Source organism: Muscardinus avellanarius (assembly GCF_963383645.1).
Source record: "Muscardinus avellanarius genome assembly, chromosome: 8".
NCBI lineage: Eukaryota > Metazoa > Chordata > Mammalia > Rodentia > Gliridae > Muscardinus > Muscardinus avellanarius.
The window spans coordinates 5,968,525-5,994,412 of NC_137794.1; the positions used below are offsets into that span (position 1 = coordinate 5,968,525).

General features: G+C 43.1%; 1 protein-coding gene across 1 annotated transcript; it reads right to left on the reverse strand.

Moving 5' to 3' along the window:
- Positions 1-3,751: 3,751 nt before the first annotated feature.
- PLA2G7 (phospholipase A2 group VII) lies at positions 3,752-25,603 on the reverse strand (the record flags this gene model as incomplete). Its single annotated transcript, XM_080700049.1, has 11 exons — positions 3,752-3,891; positions 4,381-4,529; positions 7,546-7,716; positions 9,783-9,874; positions 11,021-11,134; positions 12,712-12,835; positions 13,703-13,771; positions 17,721-17,814; positions 19,816-19,960; positions 20,829-20,950; positions 25,495-25,603. The coding sequence occupies 11 exons, from the start codon at positions 25,601-25,603 to the stop codon at positions 3,752-3,754; spliced, it is 1,329 nt and encodes a 442-aa protein (XP_080556175.1).
- Between the last annotated feature and the right edge of the window lie 285 nt (positions 25,604-25,888).

The following is a 25,888-nucleotide window of genomic DNA, read 5'->3' on the forward strand; positions in this document are numbered from 1 at the left end:
AGGTAACTCGGGTTTGGAAAGAAAAGTCCTCTTATCACCCAGACACGCCACGTCTGAGACCATTACTTGGAATCTCCCAAACAAGATGTCAGTTTCCCGGGACAAGAGTCATATGAATTTTTTTTTTTTTAATTGAGGGTAAAAATGTTTAAATGTGCCTCTGGCGGTAAATAGCCACAAGCAAGATGTTACGAAATGAAATGTCTGAGGAAATTCGTTGGTTGATTGGATTCCTCTTGAAAGTTACATCGTGAGTCTGATGCATTCTTATTTTAAAGCATTTTAAAGGAGTTTTTCAGTGTTAATTAGCTTATATGTTCAAATGATCTATATTAATCTTTTGGAATTTCTTTCTGGCTTTTCCGTTTCTGTGATCAAGATTCAGTGTGCTGGATAACCCGAGTTACTGCGCACTCCCGTCTCTAAGTAGCCCATCGACTCCTGGAACGGAGGCACGTTCAGGATGAAATCAGGTCTCGGGAGCTGGTGACGTGTTACGTGAAAAACTCACACTAATCAAGAGAACAGAGAACTGTTTGTTCTGGGCCTCGCTGACTTCATTCTAGCAGAGTATAAACGTTGCCAGCTTCACGATCCCTGAAACTTTGCAACAACGTGAGAGTCGAAATGCTCCAAAGAAAAAGATCAGTATTTCTATAGAAATATATTTTTCCCACTTCCGTGGATTCGAGGGCACTACACTCGTCACGGTAGAACGCGTGGAGATAACGTTTTGTTTTCACGTTTCTTTCTCAGCTTAAGGTTTTTCTCTTCTTGTTTCAGAAAAGGAGTCGGGAGGTGACGTAGATCCCAGTTTGGATTCATAAACGTGGCCAGTCGGTCCGAAGCTGCTTCTGAGCCGGGGGCAGCGCACCCAGACCTGGACTATTTGAGGACATTTTTGCAAATGGGCACGTGTGGAAAACGGAGCAGACCTTGGGCTGACCGGGCGGTGTATGCCTGGTGGGATTTTGTACATATATATATATATATATCTATAGGTCTAGATTCTTTTCTCTGCCTTTATTGTCTGACGTTTGTAACTGACTGGGCAGATTTATTTTGCTAAAGAATCTGCTAGCACATTACTTGTATTTCACAGAAACTATCGGTATCTCAACAGTAGAGTGTGTCCATTAGCATAGAAAAATATAGGCGAGGACGGCACACACGGCGCTGTTTAGGGAGATGGCTTGGTTAGAAGTTACTTCCTCACAAAATTTATTTTGATTCCAAAGCTTTGCCTTGTCTGGCTAGTTAAAAAATTACCTATTATTTTGTTTGAATTTGGAAGCATGCTAATAGAACACAAGATCTGAATAAAGTTTGCCCTTGAAGGTGTGGTGTTCTCATTTCATCTGTGGCTCCGTCTCTCCTCCTCGGTCATCAGGGAGTGAGAGAGGCGATGTGAGATGGCTGATTCCCAGTTTAGTCATCAACTCTGGGCGCATTTAGTATGATCTGTATTTTACAGGTAGAAAAAGTGAAGGTTTTTAGAGAAGGTAAATAACCTGCCTGAGGTCAGCTAGGGAGTCTCCCAGGATTCACCAAGCAAAGGCCCAGCTACCCTCAAGGCCTGTGTTTTGAAACATGGCTTTGTACAGGCCGTAGTCTGCAAAGCACACAGGCCCTAGCTTTTGGAAGCAGATATATGCTACTTACTAGATATGCGACCTAGGCAAGTTAAATAATTTCTTTCAGACTTGATCATCCTCTTTCGTAAAACGATAATAATAAAATCCTTTCGTAGGCAGGCGTGGTGGCGCATGCTCGTAATCCCAGTACTTGAGGGGCTGAGACTGGAGGATAAAGATTCGCGGACAGCCTCAGCTACTTAGGCCCTTTACAACTCAGTGAGACCCTGTTTCAAAATAAAGAATAAAAAATAGGGCTGGGGGTGTTGCTTGGGGGTAGAATGCCCCTGGATTTTATCCTCAGTACTGCAAAAAGAAGAAAATAACAACTTTCTTTTGCAATGTTTTTAAGATTAGAAATAATTTATGTAAAATGCCTAAAAGGTACTGAGTGTGTACTATGCTATTTTTTTTTAAACCTTAACTGCTTGGATCTGAATTTTCAGCAGTTATTTTGACTTTCAGCATCTATATGTGCCACCCACAAATATAGTTATAAAAATAGTATTTCTGAATGAGACATCAATACTACCAAAATGTCTTTTCAATTCTAAAATCAGGAGGGTTGTGCGCCACCACGACCCTCTCCTTTCTACTTACTGAAATGACACTCAGGTTTTTTTTTTTTTTTTTTTTTTTTTTTTTCATTTCTGGCAGCACTGAGGATGGAACCCAGGGGCATTCTACCCCTGAGCTACACCCTCTGCCCTAGTTTCTATTCTTTGTTTTGAAACAGGGTCTCACTGAGTTGCAAAGGGCCTCACTAAGTAGCTGAGGCTGTCCTTGAACCTTGATCCTCCTGTTTCAGCCTCCCAAATGCTGGGATTACAAGTGTGCGCATTACAAGTGTGCGCCGCCACACCCGGCTAGAATGTGTATATTTTTAAGATACTTTTTAAAAAAAAAAAAAAAAAACTTCTGTTACTCCGCCGGGCGTGGTGGCGCACGCTTGTAATCCCGGCGCTTGGGAGGCTGAGACAGGAGGATCGCATGGGTTTGAAGCCAGACTCAGCTACTTAGTGAGGCTCTCAGCGACTTAGTGAGAGCCTGTTTCCAAATAAAATATAAAATAGGTCTGAGAGTATAGCCTAGAAGTAGAAAGCCTCTGGGTTCCACCCCCAGTACCACACACACACACACACAAAAAAAAAAAAAAACCTCTGTTACTATACTCATACTACATACAGAATTAAAAACACTCATAAAGATTGGGAAAGCGAAGACACTAAATGTGGCTCTGGGGGTTTCTTTTGCCAGCCTCTCGCTTCTAGGTGAAGTGAAGCGGTTGCCGCTGGACTCCCCGGCCATCTCACGGCTGCAGGACCAAGGCAACTTTGCTTAGTAAACAGCGCACCAAAAAAAAAAAAAAAAAACCATCAAAATTGCCAACAAGTGGCCAGCTTTCCTTGCTGCCCCATCGTCCCTACACTCCTGACCCCTGTACGTTTCCCACTTTAGCGTCCCAGTGAAGTTGCATGGTATCAGTAATCCTGCTCTCCACACGATGGCTTTATCATCAATTTGGTCCACTTTTGCTCACCATGACCAAAAATCCAAGAGAAGAGCCACATTCTACCTAGAATAACATCGCCAAAACTCTATTGCTGGCAAGAGAGAAGACACGCAAACCCACGTGTACCGTACGTTACAGGTTTTCATTAGCATTGCGCTTGTTTTAAGACACTTTTCCATTAAAATGATATAAAAGTAGTTTTAATTTTGACAGTAAAAGGGTCATCTTAGTACAATTATATGCCAGTATGATTTTCGTATACTGTGAAGGAGAGGATACTAGAGACTGGACCCAGAGGCATTCTACCTCTGGTCTACACCTTAGCTCTTTTTATTTTTTTAATTTTAAAACAGAGTCTCACTAAGTTGCTGAGGCTGTCCTTGAACCTGCAGCTTTGCTCTTGACTGCACTCTGTATTTAAAGAAAAAACATTTTGGTCCAAACCTCAATCACTATTATAATATAGCCTAAAATTTAAAATATGAGTTATTCTGGAAAATACATTGAGCTACTTAGATATCTCTTCCTTCCCCTTCCTGTTCCCTTTTGTTCCCCTCCCTCTCTCTCTTAGCCCCCCAAAAAGGAAGTTTTAAATAAAGCTCTTTTAATCTAAATTCTGTTTCTCTGTTGTAGAGTTCTGTGGAGTGGTGGGTTGGGTGACTGTATCGATTGTTGATCCAGGAGCGAGATGTTTATCGTTTCCTTCCACCAGAGGGTCCCACTGATCAAAATCTTTATGAAGCCCTGTAAAATATAAACATTAATAAACACCTTCAACATTTGGAAGTTTGGTGCCTCTAGGTGGCGCCAGAGAATCACAAATTGCACGGGTCACAAGTGCACGCTCTTGGAGGCGGAGTGTTGGGTGCCAGCTGCCCACCCCCACCCCCCACCCCCCCACCCCCACCCCCGGTCTTAATCAGGTGCGTACGTACAATAGACGGGGCACAAAGTACCCTTCTGTGTGTGTCCCCTACATTCAAGCCCACTGCAGTTATCACAGGGAGACTAGTAACTTGCATTCCTTGACCCATAGTATATAAAGAGGCCAAAGTAAATTTCTCAAAAAAATTTTTTTGCACTTGTATTGATGCATTTTAGTCTCACAGCATGATGTAGTTTTAAAATTGTAAACCAAACAGAAATAGTGCAAGAATGGGGTTCTCTTAATGTAACACGGTTTCCTCCCGAGACACATCCAGTTTATGCCATGAAAGAATATTAATTTCTTACCCAAATGCTTTTGCAGGAATGCCAATGAAGCTCTGTCCGTGAGGTCAATAGCTACCTTTGAGTCGATGTCTCCTTTTAATTTGAGCATCTGTCCCATTATTTTGCCAGTTACAAAAGTAAAATCAGCAAAGTTGTGATGAACTGCGCCCCTAAAAGGGAAGGGACGCATTTTCAACCAGGTGTGGTTGAGCACACCTGTAATACCGATGATACCTGGCAGGCGGAGGCAGGAGGATCATGGCTCACGGCCAGCCTCAGCCACTTAGTGAGGCCCTTTGCAACTCAGTGAGACCCTGTTTCAAAATAAAGAATAAAAAATAGGGCTGGGGGTGTAGCTTGGAGGTAGAATGCCTCTGGGTTCCATCCCCAGTACCGCAAAACAAAACAAAAAAACCACTACTATGTGTGTGTGTGTGTGTGTGTGTGTGTGTGTGTGTGTGTGTTACTAGGTATTGAACCCAGGTACATTCTACCTCTGAGCTACACCCCCAGCCCTATTTTATTTTTTATTTTGAAGCAGGGTCTCACTAATTTTCTGAGGGCATCACTAAGTTGCTGAGGCAGGCTTCGAACCTACAGTCTTCCTGCCTCAGCCTCCCAAGTACGGGGATGACAGGCGTGCACCGCCACGCTGGGCTTCTTGTACCCTTTTCCCTTCACGGGCATTGCACGCTTGCTTCTGACCCTAAGCACTCTGTGCTGGCTGTGGGCTCTTCACCCCGCCTCTCCTCTAAATGTAGGCACCCCTCAGGATTCTGTTCTGCGGTGTCATCTCCAAAAGTAATATCGGGCAAAGTTGGCCCGCTTCTGATTAGTGCCTAGACATCTCTTCCTGGGTCTCCCAGTCCTCAAGCTGAGAACCACCCAGGTTAAACCACACCAGAGCAGCGCAGCCCTTCCTCCTCACGTCGTGGCTTCGTAGAAGAAAACCATCGCTCTTTTAGTCTAAAAGAGGGCCATCGGATTCTCTCTCACTCATTGTCCAGTCAAAACCCAAGTGTCAGAAATAAAAGGCAAGCAGAGACAGAGGGAGCCGAGAACAGAGCCCGGAGGCAGAGGACGGAGGGAGAATGGAGAAGGGTGGCGATTTTCAAGGGTGCAGGAATGGGGTGGTCGGTCGTGAGGAGCAGAGCAGAGAAAGAGGCCATGTATGGTGAGGAGGGCTCAGGGGTTAGACTGCAGCACCAAGGAGTGAATACCAGAGCGCAGGATATTAAATACAAGCCACTCTTCCAGGTTTCTAACAGAGAAGCAAAGAAAAGGAATACAGTGCGCGCCTGTCAAGGGAGCGCGTTTGAAGGATGGGTTGGTGTTCTCTGAGTATTTGTCTTAGAATGAGGGAGCTGGGCACATACATGTAAGCTGACTGCAAGTCCTTACCCGAAATGCCCAGATCCTCATATCTAAGTATTCCCAGTCCTCTAACGTCCGATTCTGGTGTTATCTCTTCTAACACCCCTTTCTGTCATGCGAACATATTAACTGTCTGACCTTCATAATCCTTATTGCCCATAACACATGTGCCCCCTTAATTCAAATATTTCATAATACATGAAACCACGGATAGTAATCTCCTATGTTTTTTCTGCACCTGCATGCCTATAATAAAAGTTTAAAAATTAGATGCGGTGAGATGTTAACACTAATAATAAAAGAGAATGATTATAATAATATGCTATAATAAAACTTTGTGAATATGCTCTCTCAAAATACTGTACTGAATTACTCTTAAAAACAAACACGCTAGTCAGGCATGGTGGGGTACACCTATAATCTGAGTACTTGGGAGGCTGTGACAGGGGGATCGCAGGTTCGTGGCCAGCCTCGGCTACTTAGTGAGGCCTTTTGAACCTTAGTGAGACCCTGTTTCAAAAGAATAAAAAACATCATACTGGGGGTGTAGCTCGGAGGTAGGATGACCCTGGGTTCAGTCCTCAGTACTACAAACACACACACACACACACACACACACACACACACACACACAACCACTCTTACACTGTGACATTTGATCTGGTAACAAGGTGGCATTAAGTGACTACTGACAGGAGGATAGCATATACAGTGTGGATACACCGGACAAAGGCGTGATTCATGTCCCAGGCAAGATGGAGCAGGATGGAGCAAGATTTCATTACACTAAAGATAATGGCACACACTTAAAAGTTAAGAAATGTTTATTCCTGGAATTTTTCCAGTATCATATTTTCCAACCATAGCTGTCCAAGGGTAACTGAAATTGCGGAAATACAAACTGTGGGAAAGTTCAAAACTATCTCTCTCTCACCTCTTCTTTTAAAGTCATTTTCAAAATAGGAGAGGGACACTTTTAATCTTTTGCTGTAAGTTCAAAAACCTACTGGGAGCTCTTCTTCATATCCAGTATATAAACAAATTGCCAATATTCAAGGGACCCCACTAAAGCTTCATGGGATTTATAAACTCATTATTTCTCTCCCAACAGGTAAATATAAGAAATGATCTGATTTTTTTAAAGACTTCCTTGCCTGGCCTAATGATGAAATACTTGTTCCCCATCCCACCTCCAAAAATGTGAGCATGCTCAGGCATTTAGATAAAATTACCAACATTAGCCGGGCGTGGTGGGCACGCTTGTCATCCCCGCGCTTGGGAGGCGGAGACAGGAGGATCGCGCAGGTTCGAAGCCAGCCGCGCTGGCCTAAGAGACCCTGTTTCCAAATAAAAATATAAAAATAGGTCTGGGAGTGTAGCCTGGTGGTAGAAGGGCTTCCAGGAACCCCAGTACCACCAAAATAAATAAATAAATAAAATATAAGGTAGAAGGGCTTCCAGGAACCCCAGTACCACCAAAATAAATAAATAAATAAAATATAAGGTAGAAGGGCTTCCAGGAACCCCAATACCACAAAATAAATAAATAAAATATAAATTACCAACATATATGTTATACACACTATTACTAAAAGCATTAGAAAGAGTGAGTCTGAATGTACTTAATTACATTAAGTGAATGTACATTACATTAATTAATTACATTAATTAAGATTGTTTGATATTCCCCTTGTTGAAAGTCTAAACAACCAATTTAGCAGTTCTGTGACAGCTATCAAATAATTTCTGCTGATGTCTATCCAAGTTTCAGGTTTCTGTTTCAGATGGTGAAATATGTCACTAATTACTTACATGATTGTAATCATTTTTCTTTCTTTATCAGGTAGGAAGAATTTTTTCATTTTCATGATATTGGAAGAAAATTGGAAATGTTCAGAGTTGATAAAAAAGAGGGGTTGAGGGACTTTGAAATATAAATCATCCGCCACTGGAAGCATCCATGCATCGAGGGCAACACCGCACCTGCAATTATTTATTTGAGAATGATGAAAACAGGCTGGTTAGAAACTGGCCAGCACTAGGCCTTCCTACCTTCCTGGTTTATCATGGGCGATCTCACTGGGTTTCAGAGCTATCATACTTGATTATAAGAAAGAGATTTTATCATCTTTAGAAAATAACAGACCTGGGATTATATAATCATTTTTTTTTAAAGAGATGTCTAGGACTTGCAACCTATAAAAGACATTTCCTTGAAATTTTTTATTATTCATTCTCTGTTACATTGTTTTCAAGTAAATTTAAAAATTATGTAATTATTTCTAAGCTGAGTGTGGTGGCGCACGCTTGTAATCCCAGCACTTGGGAGGCTGAGATGGAAGGATCGCACAGGTTCGAAGCCAGCCTCAGCTACTTAGTGAGGCTCTCAGCAACTTGGTGAGACCTTGTTTCAGAAATAAATTATAAAACAGAACTGGGGCTGTAGCCCACAGGTAGAAAGCCCCTGGGTTCTACCAAAAAAAAAAAAAATAGTTTCTTCAAAACTGTGGGGTTGTCTCAGAAAGTTATAAAATTACACCATTTCCTCTATTTCTCCACAGTTTTAGGGGCATCCATCAGTGTATTTTTTACAGGGTAACAATTAAGCCTATATATATATATATATATATATATATATATATATGCTTAATTTTATACATATATATATATATGTATATATATATATTTGCAGTACTGGGGACGGAACCCAGGGGCATTCTATCTCCAAGCTATTTTTTTATTATTTATTTTGAAACAGAGTCTCACTGAGTTGCGAAGGGCCTCACTAAATAAACTAAGGCTGTCTTCAAACTGTGATCCTCCTGTCTCAGCCTCCGAAATGCTAGGATTATAAGTGTGTGCCGCCACGCCCGGCCTATTGTTTTCTATTTAGAGGTACTTCACCTGAAAACTTGTCTGGGGGTTGAAGACATATGAAGCCTATCATTGGAAATGTAGCTAATTTTCTTTCTTTCTTTTCTTTTCTTTTCTTTTCTTTTTTTTTTTTTGTTCTACACCCCCCAGCCCTATTTTATTCTTTATTTTGAAACAAGGTCTCACTAAGTTGCAGAGGGCCTCACAAGTTGCTGAGGCTGGCAGGGAACCTGCGATCCTCCTGCCTCAGCCTCCCAAGTACTGGGATTACAAGTGTGCGCCACCACGCCCAGCTTAAGTTTCTTTTTATAAGTAAGTTTGCCCCAGTTTCCTGAACAGACAGCCCCTCTGATGTGTTCAGTATGAAAGGAAGAGAATGATCTTACACAGAAACAGATTTTAAGAAATTCCCGGTTAAATTTCACAAATGACCTCACGCACTCTCTGCATGGCTGGTTTTATGTGATCGCATCGGTCTTCTGCAAGTTAGAAAGCTGGGGTTTGGTCCTGACTGACTGTAATTTTAGACTCAGCTCCACTTTATTTTATTTTACATTTTATTTTTGAGGGTCTGGGGATGGGACTCAGGGGCATTCGAACTCCGAGCCACACCCCTTGCCCTATTTCTTATTCTTTATTTTTTAAACAGGATCTCACTAAGTTAAGGAGGGCCTCACTAAGTAGCTGAGGCTGTCCGCCAACCGAGATCTTCTGGTCAGCCTCCCGAATGCTGGAGTTACAAGCGTGCGCCACCATGCCTGACTGAGCTCTGTTTTAAGGATGATGGGTGGACCAATCCAAAACTGTCCTGCCCCCTGGGCAAGTTTCTAAATACTATAAAACGGCCGTAGTATTACTGTAATCATTATACCACAGAAAAGATGTGTATTAAGACACATTTCCAACTGAAAATGCTAAGCTCTTGAGCAGATAAACAAGAACAGGGGAATATACAGGAATGAGGAGTGTTTTTAGTAACAGGAGAAATAAATGATTCCTCTCTAGAGAAAATTATATGAAGTATTTGATGGAAGAAAAGCAATCAACTTATATAAACCCTGAACTGTCTCATCTTCTCTAAGAATTTGGTAACAAAATTATGTATCACGTGAGTTATCACTCCCCCTCTTTTAATAAATTACTGCCCTCTCGTCCTCTCTGTCTTATTCTCTTACCTGAATCTCTGGTCTTCACTAAGACTGTGGATAACTGTTGCTCCACCGAAAGAATGTCCAATTACTGCAATTTTATCCCTATCGATAGAGCCCTATGTAAAAAAGCATGATAAAAATTCATTAACTATCCCATCTGGTTTTAGAAGCATACACTTAGTTTGTCAATTATACAATTATTATTTATTTCAGTCATGGCTAAGTACTCTGATTTCTTATAAAATCAAATGTACTCACACATATGTATGTGTACAAAAAAGAAAAAATATATATTGTGTGTATACATATATACTATATATATATATATACACATATATATACATACATATATTTTTATTTTGCAGTACTGGGATGTAACCCAGGAGCATTCTACCTTAAAAGTTAAGAAGTAAACTTGATGGTCTTCCCGGTCCCCACACTTGAAATTTCAACATCAGTGCTGACTCCTGCTTCTCCCCCGCTGTGTTTATTAGTTTGATCACTCCTTGAATGTGTATGAAGCACCTATTTGTGCCAGGCCTAGTCTCATTTTCAGTGGTAATCTACCAGGGAAGAAAGTGATTCAGACTCATGTCGGTGCCAAGGGGCTCACGGGATAGCCAGCCTACCCAGACTCGGGGTAGAGCTCTGGGATCAAGCCCCCTAATTGAAGGAGCCATGTCTGAGCAGTCTTGAAGAAGTCAGTGAAGGGAAAGGGTGTGTCAGGCCAAGGGGACCTGTACAAAGGCGTTGGTACAGGAGAGAGTGGCTGGAGGACACTGTATCTGAGACTAGACCCTCATCTTATCCTCAAACTAATTCTCTTTCCCTCTGTTCCCTCCATCCAACCCCCAGCCCTGAACAAATTTGAGTCTGTTCATGCCCTTCAATCTGTCTGATATTCCTCTACCCATTCCCTAAATTTTGTCCAAAACTTTGGACCAACTTTTCAAGATCAAGGTCAAAAACATGTAGGAGCTGTCCAAGAAGTAACACTCTTTCCACGGAGGTATGAAATGGAGCCATTTGTAATGGTCACCTTCGTAGATCAAACATTACTTAGCAACTTCATTTGTGGTTCAACGTAGTACAGTCTGCTTTGCCGTTTACTTGGCTTGTATTTTTATGGTCATATTTTGGGGCTTTGTTCTTTGATTTTTGTTGTTTGAAGCCCTTTATCTTGAAACCTAGCAGAAAATCAGACAATGCAAAACAGCAAAAAACAACTGCTCAGGGAGGAAGTGGCTTTTTATAGAGCTCACCTGTAGCTGTCTCACGTCAAACTCTACGTCTAGTAAGTTCTTCACCGGTTGCCCACGGTCAATGTCAAGCATCAGATCCAGAGCTTGGGAGCATTCCTTGGCCCTCTGCCGGACCTAATGCCGTTATTAGAAGGAAATGATCAAGCGAAAGGTTTTGGCGATTCATTTTCAAGTTGGCATAGAAGTTGCATGGGAAAACAGTGGGAAAATAGTTGGATTGTTATAAAATGGTTCTGAGTGGTGAGTACCACTCTGTTGCTTAAGGACTGTGTGACTTCTGATGACTTACTTAAGCTCTGTGGATTTCCATGTAGAGTACATTAACGCCTACATCAGTGAACTGTGGGTGGGCTCAACACCACACCATACCCACCAGGAAGATGCAGCCATTTTTATTTCACAACCATGTGCTTTATTTCACCTAAATGTCCCAAAGGCCAATTCACCAATAGCCCTGTACAACTGACACTGTTATTATATTATTCACTGTTTTGCAACAGATCAAACACAGAAGCACAGAGATTCCCTTGTTCCAGCTCATCCCCCTGTGGAGGGATGGAGCTAGTATTCATAGAAAATTGGATTCTAAGACCTGTAATCTCACTACTATTGTGTACTGCCTCTACCTCTATGAAGTCTTTTTCCTCCCCTATTTCCTCTGGTGGAATAAAATCTATTTTCTATCACTTTTGAGATTCTAAAATGAGTTTAATTAATTAATTTATTTTGTGGTACTGGGTATGAAACCCAGGGGCATTCTACCTCCAAGTTACACCCCCAGCCCTATTTTTTTATTCTTTATTTCGAAACAGGGTCTCACTGAGTTGCAAAGGGCCTCACTGAGTAGCTGAGACTGTCCACGAACCACGATTCTCCTGTCTCAGCCTCTTGGATGCTGGGATGACAAGCATGAGGGACCTTGTTTCAAAAATAAAGAATAAAAAAAATAGGGCTGGGGATTTAGCTTGAAGGTAGAATGCCCCTGGGTTCAATCCCCAGTCCTGCAAAATAAATAAAATTATTTATTTTGAAACAGGGTCTCACTAAGTTGCAGAGGGCCTCACTAAGTAGCTGAGGCTGGCTGTGAACCCAGATCCTCCTGCTCAGCCTCCTGAATACTGGAATTACAAGTGTGTGCCACCACACCCGGCTAATATGTGTTTTAATACAAGAGAATTCTGAGTACTGGGTCGTCCTCCAGGATTTCTGAGTTTGCCTTTGTTTTAACGATGAACCAGACACTTTGCTGAGGGAATTTTATTGCCCAGAGAATCATCTCCTCCTCCTCTTCCTCCTCCTCCTCCTCCTCTTCCTCCTCCTCCTCCTCCTCCTCCTCTTCCTTCTTCTTCTTTTTTTTTTATTTTTGGTGGTACTGGGGTTCCTGGACGCCCTTCTACCTCCGGGCTACACTCCCAGACCTATTTTTTATATTTTATTTGGAAACAGGGTCTCTTAAGCCAGCAAGGCTGGCTCCGAACCAGCGCGATCCTCCTCCTGTCTCCGCCTCCCAAGCGCGGGGATTACAAGCGTGCGCCACCACACCCGGCGCCCAGAGAATTTTCTGATAGATCTATTAATCACGGAAGTAGAACTAGAAGCACACCTTGCCATAGGCAAAACTAAACACGTGATATCCTTCCGTACCACCGTGCTTTTAGGCCACCACGCCACCTCTCCTCACCACAAAGTACCTGATCCTTCCGTGCTGTGACCTCCTCCTCTTGTTTTAGGGTTTTGAGGTAAAGCCAAGACTTGTTCCCTATTTCTGCAGCAGATTGGTCATGGAAATAGTAAGTAGCAGATGCAGAGCCATCTCTACAAGTACAAACAAAATTGACTACTTACACGTGTTCCTTCTTTCTCAACTCCATCCTGGACTCAACTTGCCTCTGATTTCTTCTTTCTTTCTTTCTTTCTTTCTTTCTTTCTTTCTTTCTTTCTTTCTTTCTTTTTTTTTTTTGCAGGTTTGGAGATGGAACCCAGGGGCACTTGATCTCTGAGCTATACCCCCTGCCCCATTTTTTATTCTTTATTTTGGAACCAGGTCTCACTGAGTTGCAGAGGGCCTCACTAAGTAGCTGAGGCTGTCCGCGAAACACAATCCTCTGGGTCTCAGCCTCCCGAATGCTGGGATTACAAGCATGCACCACACGCCCAGCTCTGATTTCTTGACTTTCTTCTTTCTCTCTACTTTAATTTTTAATTAAATGGGGCCCCGAGGAAGCTCTAGGAAGAGGACCCTCTTGCTCTTTGTCAAGTTGAACGCAAAAACCTGTTCATTCCTTACAATTCTGGGAGGCAATGTCAACCATACTGAAACTCACTTTCTGAAATCAGATCTCAGCACTACAGCCTACAGACTGTCTGACCCTTGAGCAAATTGGCCTCATTTTTCTCTTCCTTAAAACAACAACAGCAACCATTCCATGAGGTTGTTATGAAGGCTAACAGATGAGATGGTATATATATAGCACAGCACATGAAAGAACTCAATAAACCCTCTCAAAATTGTATTGTTTTGGCAAGCTCAATCAATCGCCCTTTTTCTCATCATTTAACCATAGGTGAAAATTGCAGCAAGATTTTTTTTAGAAACATGTATGATAGTTCGAAGTCTTGTTATGAGCATTAATATTCACTCCCTGCATTTGATTAAAGAACCTGCTACATCAAATAACATACCTGTGTTCTACAGCAGCGACTATAAATCCATGAGATGCCAGGTCAACGCCAATAGCAGAATAGATTGTCCTTCAACACAAAAAAAGAGAAACATTATATTTACCAAGTATGCCTACAGATCTGAGTCGGCTAAGAAAACTCAGACCATAGCGGCTGTTACACACCCCTGTGTCCATGCCCTGGGGTACCGTGGAAAGCTCTGGTTCTCAAAGGAGGTGATCTTAGCTGGGCATGGTGGAGCCCGCTTGTAATCCCCTTGTGTGGGAGGCCAAGATAGGAGGATCGCGCAGGTTCGAAGCCAGCTTCACTGGCTTAAGAGACCCTGTTTCCAAATAAAAATATAAAAAATAGATCTGGGAGTGTAGCCCAGAGGTAGAAGGGTTTCCAGGAACCCCAGTACCACAAAAAAGGAGGTGATCTTACCCCTTCGGGGATATTTGACAATGCTTGGAGGTATTTTCCTTATCAAAACCAGGAGGTGGTCACTATGGGTATCTGAGCAGAGGGATGCTGGAAAAATCCTACAATACACAAGACAAACTTCTAAAACAAGAAGTTATCTGGTCCCAACACGTCAATAACATCAAACTTGAAAGCCCCTGATACAGTGCTTACAGATATTGTCTTTGAGAGTTTTTAAATCTTGACTCTGTCATCCGGGCATGGTGTCGCACGCTTGTAATCCCTGTGCTTGGGAGGCTGAGACAGGAGGATTACACAGGTTCGAAGCCAGCCTCAGCTAGCTTATGAGATCCTGTTTCCAAATAAAATATAAAAAAATAGGTCTGGGAGTGTAGAAGGCCCCTGGGTTACATCCCCAGTATCACCAAAAAATTAAAAATAAATAAATAAATAAGAATAAAAAAATAATCTTTACTCTGCCACCTCCCAGCTATATGATGTTAGGTATTTATTGTAAAATGGATAAGGCTAATAATACAGCCTTACCTTGAGGACAGCAATTCAGCAAGATGATATATGTTGGAAGATAGTTAAGAGAAAGGGATCTGAATTTTTTAAAAATTTTAATTCTATTTTACTTATTTATTTATTTTTGGTGGTACTGGGGTTCCTGGAAACCCTTCTACCTCCAGGCTACACTCCCAGACCTATTTTATTTTTGGAAACAGGGTCTCTTCAACCAGCAAGGCTGGCTTCGAACCTGCGCGATCCTCCTGTCTCCGCCTCCCAAGCGCGGGGATTACAAGCGTGCACCACCACGCCCGGCGCTGAATTATTTTATTTTAATGGTGCACGGTAACCGCACATCATGATGGAGTTCAGGGTGACAGAGGCGCAGGTGCACACAGCACCTGGCGAGCCCTCCCCGGGTCCCACCCCGCTCCCTCTCCCTCCCCATCTTCCCGTGCCCAGCACAGTGACTGGCTTTGATAAATTGTGTGTACGTCACGTCCATTGAGATGCTTCTTTCTTCCAGTCTTCCTCCCCACTCCCATCTCCCTTAGTTAGGTTCCTTCCTTCATTTCAATAAGATTTCTCATCCTCTGTCCAAAGTTCCTTCTGTGTCCCAATTTCAACCTAGCTTCCTCATATGAGGGAGACCGTCTGACCTTTCTTTTCTTTTTTTTTTTCTTTCTTTGACTGAGTAATCTCACTTAGCATAGCTTTCTCCAGTTCCATCCATTTCCCTGCAAATGACATAATGTTGTTCTTCTTTACTGCTGAGTGGAATTGCATCGTGTAAATCTACCCTAACTTTTTTTTTTTTTTTTTTTGCGGGTCTGGGGGTGGAACCCAGGGGCATTCTACCTCCGAGCTACACCCCCTGCCCTATTTTTTATTCTTTATCTTGAAACCGGCTCTCATTGAGTTGCAGAGGGCCTCGCTAAATGGCCGAGGCTGTCCGTGAACCGCGATCCTCCGGGTCTCAGCCTCCCAGATGCCGGGATTACGAGCGTGCCCACCACGCCCGGTTTTCCCTAACTTTTTAATCTATTCGCATGTTGATGGATATCTCAGCTGGTTTCATAGTTTGGCCGTTATGAATTGTACAGCTATCAACATTGATACGCATGCATTACCGTGGCAGTCTGGTTTGGGTTCTTTTCGGTAGCTAACCAGGAGTAGAATATTGGGCCATGCGGTTTGAATCTTAGTTCCGCCATTTAAGAGAGTTGTGTCCCTTGGACCAGGACACTCATCTTTTCTCAGCCTCGGTTCTTCATCTGTGAAAAGGTGATGCTATACTAGCGGGGCGCCTCACAGCTAAGGATCCAGTGAGTTGATGTGTCCTCGGTGCTTGTCTGAAACAGGGTAAATACTTAAGTCCTGCTGGCTGGTACTGAACCAACTGAACTGGGTGAAGTGGAGAAAAATGTACGTGCTAGACAGCTGCGCTTACACCCTCCTCCAAAATCTTCATTCTGCACATCTTTTTCTCCCCTCATGCATTCAATAAGAAACATCCATAGATAGTTACAAAAAATAAAGGCGGAGGTGCCTAGGAATAAAATCTTTTTATTTACAGTACTGGGGATAGAACACAGGGACATTCTACCTCTGAGCTACATCCCCAGTTCAATTTTTTTTTTTTTTTTTTGCAGTACTGGGGATGGAACCCAGGAGAATTCTACCTCCAAGCTACATCCCCAGCCCTATTGATTTTATTGTTTTGAAACAGAGTCTCACTGAGTTGCAAAGGGCCTCACTAAGTAGCTGAGGCTGTTCACGAACTGCGATCCTCCTGTCTCAGCCTCCCACATGCTGGCATTGAATAAAGTCTTCTATTGCTTTGCAATTGGAACTTTGCAAGAGGGGATGATCTCCTGCAAGGATCGGCAGACTTCTCTGTTGAAAGCCAGAGAGCAAATATTTCCAGCCTTTGTGGGCCGTGCAATCCTTGTCATCACGACTCAGCACAAAAGAAGCCACAGACCATGTGAGAAACGCGTGAGCTTGGCCGTGCCCCCTACCGGAGCCCTCTAGACCTCCACTGGGATTTCTCCTTCTTCCTCTGGACTCCCTTTTGTGTTACAATTTCTCCCTAGCTTGCATATTCCAGGGAACAATATATGACCATTTTTGTGACTGGCTGATCTCTTTAGCATAGTATTCTCCAGATATACCAATTTTCTTGCAAATGACCTAATTTTGTCCTTCTTTAAGGCTGGATAGAATTCTACTGTGTGTGTATATTCCATAATTTCATAATCCACTCATTTGTTGATGGGCACGTAGGTTAGTTCCATAATTTGGCTACTGTGAATTGTGCTGCCATAAACACCACTGTGCATGTATCGCTACAATATTCTGATTGCATTTCCTGTGGAGAGATACCCTGGAGTGACACAGCTGGATCACATGGTGTCTCCCTTTCCTCTCCAGGTGCCCCATCTGCATCATGAGTTGAAGCAGCTTTTCCTGCTCCTCCTTTAACCTCCATAGGCGTTTCTCTCCACGAATGCCATTCCCAGTCTTCTGAGGAATCTCCACACTTATCTCTAGAGTGGCTGCACTAATTTGCAATCCTAACAACAATTTTCCTACTTCCCCACATCCTTGCTAGAATTTATTAGTGTTTATATTTTCGATGATTGCCATTCTAATTGGGGTTAGGTGCAATCTCAGCGTAGTTTTGATTTACATCTCTCTGATTGCTAATGATGTCAAGCATTTTTTCACATATTTATTGGCCATTTATATTTATTTTTTGTGAAGTGTCTGATTAATTCACTTCCCATTTTTAATTGGATTAATCGATTTTTAGGTTAATTGGGTTAATTTTTTTAAAGTTCTTTGTATATTCTACATATTATTTCTCTATCAGAGGAATAGTTTACAAAGATCTTCCACTCTGCTAAGATTCTTGATGATTTTCTTTGCTGAAACTTTTTAATTGAATGCTGTCTCACTTATTAATAGACCACAGATGATTCCAGAAGAACTCCGGGATAAGGACAGGCATGGCCTTCTAAGAACCTTTTGGTAAAACCAAAATGAAGAGCCCACGTTCAGTCACTGATCACTAGGCCTAAGCACGCAAGCTCTCCAGCTCTACCTGAACGCTCCCAGGCCATGAGAGAAGACGATGAGCGGGTATTTTTCGCCAGTCTTCAGAGGCGCGTTCCAGTGTGCAGGGACTCTCATTGAGCCTAGAGGACAAAGCAAGCTTACTTAGGGTTTGCTCTGGTCTGAATGGTACTAGTTGGTATAACTTACATGGCTCTAGCCTCAGATCTTGAGCCGTGGAATGTATATTGATGGACCTATGAATTACTAGGACATTTCTTAAAAATCCCGCTACTGGATGTTCACCAGCCAAATACCCAAACGGTGTGCTCTTTCCTCAACACGTACAGTCGCTAGTCATCAGTTGGCATCGACTCTGAACTTGAGGTGAGAGAGTTCCCTACCTACTTGTATTCAGGAGGGTTACTACTTAGTACGATTTTAAAGGTTTTGAACAAACTTCAAAGAGAATGTTCTAAGATCAAAGTACCCAGTAAGACTCAGGAACATTCCACTAAAACCCAGAACCTGAGAGTCAGAGACATTCCCGCCCCATTACGACTTGTTGTGATCCAGTGAAGGTGGAGGGATCACTGGCTTGGTCCACAGGGGAGGCTGAGGATGCAATTCTGCCATTTCCTAGCTCTTGGCATAGGGCACGTCACTCAAGCTGAGCCTCCTCTATAAAAAGCAGTGGCAACTACCTTGTGGGGCTTCTGGAAGAACTGTATTTAACTAGGTGATATATGGAGAGGACCTATCCACTCTTAGACTTGGGAAATATTTGTCCTTTTGACCTTCGAATCCCAATTGTCATAAGCAGCATAATTACCACCGGTGGTGCCTCTGTGTCTCATTTCTCATCTATAAAATAGAGACGCGGCCAGGCATGGTGACACACACCTGTAATCCCAGTCCTTGGGAGGCCGATACAGGGAGATTGCAGGTTCAAAGCTAGCCTCAGCGACTTAGTGAGGCTCTTAGCAAGACCTCACTAAATTAAAAAATAGAAAATAGGGCTGAGGGTATAGCTCAGAGGTAGAATGCCCCTGGGTTCCATCTTTAGAAACACATATATACACACACAAAAAAAATTTTTTTAATTAAAATAAACTTTTAAATGGAGCTGTCCCCATGAAGATAGAATGTGATGATTTCTGTAAAAGTGAATTATAAATTGTTATGCACCATGTTATGGTATTTTCATTATTTTTGCTTTAGAACAGTTTTTAAGAGAATTCTAAGCTGGCCGTGGTAGCGCACACTTGTAATCCCAGCATTTGGGAGGATGAGACAGGAGGATCACGGTTCGTGGCCAGCCTCAGCTACTTAGTGAGGCCCTCTGCAACTTAGTGAGACTCTGTTTCAAAATAAAGAATAAAAATAGGGCTGGGGGTGTAACTTGGAGGTGGAATGCCCCTGGGTTCCACCCCTAGACCTGAAGAGAGAGAGAGGGAGAGAGAGAGAGAGAGAGAGAGAGAGAGAGAGAGAGAGAGAGAGAGAGGAAGAGAGAGAGAGAGAGAGAGAGATTCTAAGAAGCTTATAAATGAATTTCAAAAGTTATGTGTAGTTTTCAGGAAGAATTTTGAAAATGCAGTTAACATCTTCCCAACCTCAGTGTCTGGTCAAACATATAAGAAAATGAAAAGCCTTCATTAGCCCAATATAAACAAGTTAAGTGATAAATAAGCATTACATTGTTAGTGGCTCTTTGTGGGGAGGTGTGGGAATAGAATCAAGTCTCTTCATCTATGACAAGAAAGAAATGAGCTTTGGCTCCTTTGTTCTGGATCTGGAGAGGTGTGATGGTTCTACCTTCTCTCTTTTAGCCGGACACAGAGCATCCAGGGCAGCGGTCACACCAGCCAACTGGCTACTCATCGAAGAAGGAAAAGTAAGGAGCAGCCATAAGGGAAAAGAAAGTTAGGGCCAGACTGACTCTCCTGCCTGTGCCCTATTCAGAATGGACAACGATTAGAAAACCCTTGATATTTTCAAAGTTGCCTCAAAAACTCATAAAAAATACTGTCCTTGTCATCTTAGGAGAAGTTCAGAGTGGAGAACACCTACTTTGGTCTTAACTGTTGTTTCTAATGGTTTCTTATATTCCTGAGCCAACAGAGTAGGAGCGAGAGAAATCTTACCATAGATGATGTTCAAAATTTTTCCCATAAGCCAGTGCGTTCCAATAAATTTACTAATACCAAAAAAATATTCTTGGTTTGGGATCCAAACAGTGTCAAAGTGATCGTTGTTTTGGGATGGGTAATACAAACGCAAGAATGTACTCTGTTTAAAAAAAGAAATGAATATGCCTTCAGTCAAGTTGCTTCTTAAACATATTCCAAGAATTACTTTGTACCTTTTATAGGTGGGAGCCCAAATACCTCTGTTGCCCACAAAGAGGTCCAGAGAATGATTTTTTTTCGGTATTGGGGATGAAACCCAGGGGTATTCTACCTCCAAGCTACACCTCCAGACCCATTTTTTTTCCTTTATTTTGAAACAGGGTCTCACTGAGTTGCAGAGGGCCTCACTAAGTAGCCCAGGCTGTCCGTGAACCGCGATGCTCCTGTCTCAACCTCCCAAATGCTGGGATCACAAGCATGCGCCACCATGCCCGGCTTTTCAGAGAATTTTTTTTTTTCTTTTTGGTGGTACTGGGGTTCCTGGAAGCCCTTCTACCTCCGGGCTACACTCCCAGACCTATTTTTACATTTTTATTTGGAAACAGGTTCTCCTAAGCCAGTGCGCGCGGCTGGATTCAAACCTGCGTGATAACCCCTGTCTCTGCCTCCCAAGCGCGGGGATTACAAGCGTGCGCCACCACGCCCGGCTCAGAGAATGTTAAGATGCTGTGGAGGTTGACTACAGCCAGGGAAGAGAAAAATGTCAGTATGCTTTACAAGGGAAAAGGAAGCATAAGCCTTGTTGCTTAGGCTATTATGAAACAGGGAATAGAGTTTAAGGGTCAATAATTAGATGAATAAAATACCTGGAGGTTGACTGAACTAGCAGAGGCTACGCATTGAAGGCTGTAAACGGCAAAACAAGTCATTCTCAGGTGACGGCCAGGTCGAGTTTAACAACTGCCGGCGGGCCCCAGCAGTAGTCAATACTAGGATACAAGGATGATTTGCATACATCAAAGCATTACCTTGTCGGTGTAATCAACCATCAAATCTGTACAGCCGACGGAGTAAGATCCATTTCCTCTGGGGATTTTAGTATGTTCAAAGTGTGTGGCAGCCATCAGAATCTGTATTTTATCCGCCCAGGCTGAAAAACAGGTCGATATGATCTCGTTTGTTATTCATTACACGGTGGACTTTATTATATTCGGAATTTCAAGAGAATCAAGTTACTACCTCTAGTTTCTGGCTTCTTTTGTTTCTGCACCCAATTGATGAGCTGTTTTAAACAAAGCCTGTAGAGGTGCTTGGAGAACAAAAGATGAAAGTTGTCCTTCTTCTAGGATGCCTGGGACTATTGCTACTGAATACAGCCTTAACCTTGCCTTACTTCTGCTAAGAGTGTTTTTGTAGCCCGGCGTGGTGGCACACTCTTGTAATTCCAGTACTTGGGAGGCTGAGACAGGAGGATCACAGGTTCAAGGCCAACCTCAGCTACTTAGTGAGGCCCTCTGCAACTTAGTAAGACCCCGTTTCAAAATAGAGAGTAAAAAACAGGGCTGAGGGTGTAGCTCGGAGCTAGAATGCCCCTGGGTTCAAACCCCAGTACCACACACAGAGAAAAAGAATGTTTTTGTTTGTTTAATGTGCTTTGAACATAAGGGTGTTCTACATTCAAGCTAGCCCTACTTTATTTTATTTTTGGAAATAGAGTCTAAGTTGTGGAGGGTCTCACTAAGTTGCCGAGACTAGCCTCAACCTGCTGTCCTCCTGTCTCAGCCTCCCAAGTCCTGGGATTATAGGCATGCACAATCACATCTGGCTCTCTTGGGAGTGTTTTTAAGAGGAATTCCCAAATATGTTTTTTTTTCTAAACATGAACTTTATCTCATTTCAGACTTGTGCTTACCACTTCTCATTGGACATCTCGACTTGATGTCCTTCCCATGAGAATGTCAAAGACAGTGGTCCAAAACTAAATTAAATGAGCATTTTCCAACTCCCCTCCACACCCTCTAACCAGACAGCCCACGACTCCAGAGTTCCCTGTCTCATGCAGCCCAAACCAGAAGCCAAGGAATCATCCTCCTCTCCTACCTCTTCCTTAACAACTCCCTTATCTATCTTTCTTTCTTTCTTTCTCTTTCTTTCTTTCTTTCTTTCTTTCTTTTTTTTTTTTTTTTTGGTACTAGGGTTTTTGGAAGCCCTTCTATCTTACGGCTACACTCCCAGACCTATTTTATTTTATTTTTTATTTGGAAACAGGGTCTCTTAAGCCAGTGCTGCTGGCTTTGAACCTGCGCGATCCTCCTGTGTCTGCCTCCCAAGCTCTGGCATTACAAGTGTGCGTGACCACGCCCCAGCCTCCCTTATCTTTCTAGATCTTGATTTCTAGCATTTGCTTTTAACTTAGAATTACTTGCCCAGTGTATTTTTGACCTAGCCCAGATGCCTCATTTTTGCCCTGTCTCTTGACCAAGCAAGTGCATCTCTCCTGTTTTATCCAACTCGGATCTCGACCTTTTCAAACGCATCCTTTATCCAGCTCTTGGAGAGATTTGGCACACCCTTCTCACCGGGCAATTCTGTCATCACCATGGTTTTTCTTGAAGGGGGATGCAGTGATGTCCTTTTGGGAGGTAGTTGGGAGGAGGCATTTAAATCTACTCGTGCCCTCCTGAGCAAATATGCTGTGGTTATTCTTTATTTTTATGCTGTGATTTGAAGCACAATGCGGTCGACCTTTCTAGTGTTCTGGGGTTGAACCCCTCTTGAGGTCACAGGCGCGTAAGTTAAATCCCAGGTTTCCGAGCATTATGAGACCCCCTTCCTTGAGACTGGCAATCTTTTCCTGCCTCTCTCCCTGAAGTAACCCCCTTTTCTTGTACACTGTAAATCTTCTTACATAACTTTGGTGTGTTCATTTGTCAAATATTACTGATACCCGCTCCCAGGTTTGGAAACAGACTGAACACATGTCAGGAAAATTACATTCTCTCATATTGCATTATGTCTTCCATTAGCAAATAGTATATCTCTAGCCCACACTTACAGTTTATCTACAGGCTACATTTTCTATGCATTCATTTAAGCAAAAAATGATAATCAACTCTTATTTAAATGTTTCTTTAATAAGCTATCATAGTTTAAACATATTTATGTATTCAGTGTGTGTGTGTGTGTGTGTGTGTGTGTGTGTGTGTGTGTGTGGTACTGGGGATTGAACCCAGGGGCATTCTACCTTCGAGCTATAACCCCCAGCCCTATTTTATTTATTAATTTATTTGCTTATTTATTTATTTACTTATCTGCACTACTGGGGATGAAACCCAGGGGCATTCTACCTCCAAGCTACACCCCCAGCCCTATTTTTTATTCTTTATTTTGAAACAGGATCTCACTAAGTTGGGAAGGGCCTCACTAAGTAGCTGAGACTGCCCACAAACCTGTGACCCTCCTGTCTCAGCCTCCCAAGTACTGGGATTACAAGCGTACACCACCACGCCCGGCTTATTATTTTTATTTTTATCTTTTATTTTGAAATGGGGTCTCACTAAGTGGAGGAGGACCTCACTAAGTTGCTGAGGCCAGCAGCGAACTTGTGATCCTCCTGTCTCAGCCTCCTAAGTACTGGGATGACAAGTGTGCGCCACCAATCCCCGTTTATGCCTTCTGTTTGAGCATTTAGAATGAGTAGGGCAATGTATACAAAGCCATACTACAATGACAAATAAAGCAGTCCCCAAGTCTCTGCCAGCTCAGTGACAGTTTTCCAACAATATTTAAACATGACAGGATAGAAAATAGGTCTTTAAATTCTCACCCTGTGCCAATAGAATGCACATCAGTTACCCCGGTGCTAATATGTCCCCATGTAAAATGTTGCCTGTTTTCAACCCATGAAAGAGATAATGGAGATAAGTTGAATTTCAACAAGGCAGCAGGCTTCCTGACTTCAGGATTTTTCTCTCTTAGTCACCAGTGCATCTTGAGGCCTTACCTTCCTGCTCAGAGTGAGGGCTGAGTGGCCCTTTGAGATATTTCTACATATCCTATGCAAGCGTAGATCTAAGATACAGTCCCTCTCCTGTAAGGCATCCATTTCTCAATTATGAATGAGGGCAATATTTATCTCTGGCTCTGCGTTACGAAAATCCCTTTGTAAATGCCGTGCTGAGGAGTCACCCACCAGGCCTGAACAACCTGCTTCAGGGTGACTACATGGCCAGGTGCACAGCTCTGCGGGTGTTGACAGTATGGCGCCATTGCAGTCTCCTGAGTATTTGCCACGGGAGATGAGACCCAGGTGTTTGTGTGTCACAGTCCTCTGGGATGCAGAGGAACTCACAGAGCTCCAGAAACCATTTTTTTTTACAGTAAAGGCCCTTCTTAGTGACATGAGCATGTCCGTCTAGAGATGGCTGGCCCACTCTGGCTGCTCCTCCTGGGCTTGTCTAAGCCTTCCTTTCTGACTCTTCCCTTCTTACCGTAAGGTAGAACAGCACGGAACCACAACTATCTTCCTCTGGAATCCCTCGGTGCCTACTTGACTCCACGCCTCCCATTTTAGATAGAAAAGATCAGTGCCTTTTGAATTCCCCTAAATTGCCATCGTCTCACACCACCCTGCGCTAATAACCGGGATGCTCCCTGCTGGCCAAGACACCTGGCTCTTCTCCCACCTCCTCAGGAGCAAGTTTCGAGGCTGCTTTGGAGAGAAATTCAAGGCAGCTGTGTTGCTGTGCCTGGTGGGAGTGGGTTGGGGCAGTGAGGAAGAGTAGGGGTGGCACTGAGACAATTCTCCATCGCAGGCTGAGATGCCGGGGTGGCTCAAGATGACCATCCTGATTCTGGCCTGCGGTGGTGATATTGTACAGCACGGGCTCTCCTTCCACTGCAGTCGTAGAGGACAAGTGAGGCCCTCTCTCCTGCCCTGAAAGGACTGAAGGTCTCCACGAGATCCATCCAACCTTCCTTCCTTCCTTTCTTTCTCTTTCTTTCTTTCTTTCTTTCTTTCTTTCTTTCTTTCTTTCTTTCTTTCTTTCTTTCTTTCTTTCTTTCTGTAATACTGGGGTCTGAAACCAGAGGCATTCCACCTCTGAACTACACAACCAATTTCTTTTCTTCTTCTTCTTTTCTTTCTTTCTTTCCTTCCTTCCTTCCTTCTTTTCTTTCTTTCTTTCTTCCCCTTCTTTCTTTTCTTTCTTTCTTTCTTTCTTTCTTTCTTCCCCTTCTTTCTTTTCTTTCTTTCTTTCCCTTCCTCCTTTCTTTTCTGTTCTTTTCTTTTCTGTACTGGGGATGGAATCCAGGGCACTCTACTCTAAGTTACACCCCCATCCCTATTTTTTATTCTTTATTTTGAAACAGGGACTCATTGAGTTGTAAAGGGCCTCACTAAATACCTGAGGCTGTCCGTGAACTGTCCTCTTGTCTCAGCCTCTCAAATGCTGTTTATTTCTTGTGTTGAAACAGGGTCTCGCTAAATTGCTAAGGATGTCATTAGGTTGCTGAGGCTGGCCTCAAGCCTGCCATCCTCCCATCTCAGGCTCCCAGGTACTTCTGTGCCCAGCTTTCATGAGCATTTCTTAAGAGACCTTGCTTACACGTCCAAACATGCAAAGTCTCTGGGGTTACATGGGAGGCTGGCAACCGGTCAGTTTGTTCAAGCCCTTGAACAAATATCCCTCTTACCTGATGATTTAGTATGGGCAACAGGATTTATGTCTTGCCAATCAAAAGGATGAGCCAGCAGGAAGCAGCTGCACAGACAGAGAAACACATGGAGTTTGGGCACTGCCATCTTGGGAGCTGGGCAGAGGCTTCAGCTGACCCTTCTTCAAAGCAGATCATAAAAGAAAACAGAACACGCAATGAAGAGTGCTTAAACAGGAGCGGGGACCGGCGAAGCTGAGGACTCGGGTACCAATAACATGTAGACAAAACGGAACCCGCATTTTCTGAACCGGGTGGAGGTCAAGTATCGGGTGGCAAAATTCCTGATCCCACTGGACGCAGAGTGCGAAACAATACTTTTAGACAGTTAGGTAAGGCTTTCGTGTACTCATCTCATTTGGTCATAAAAAAA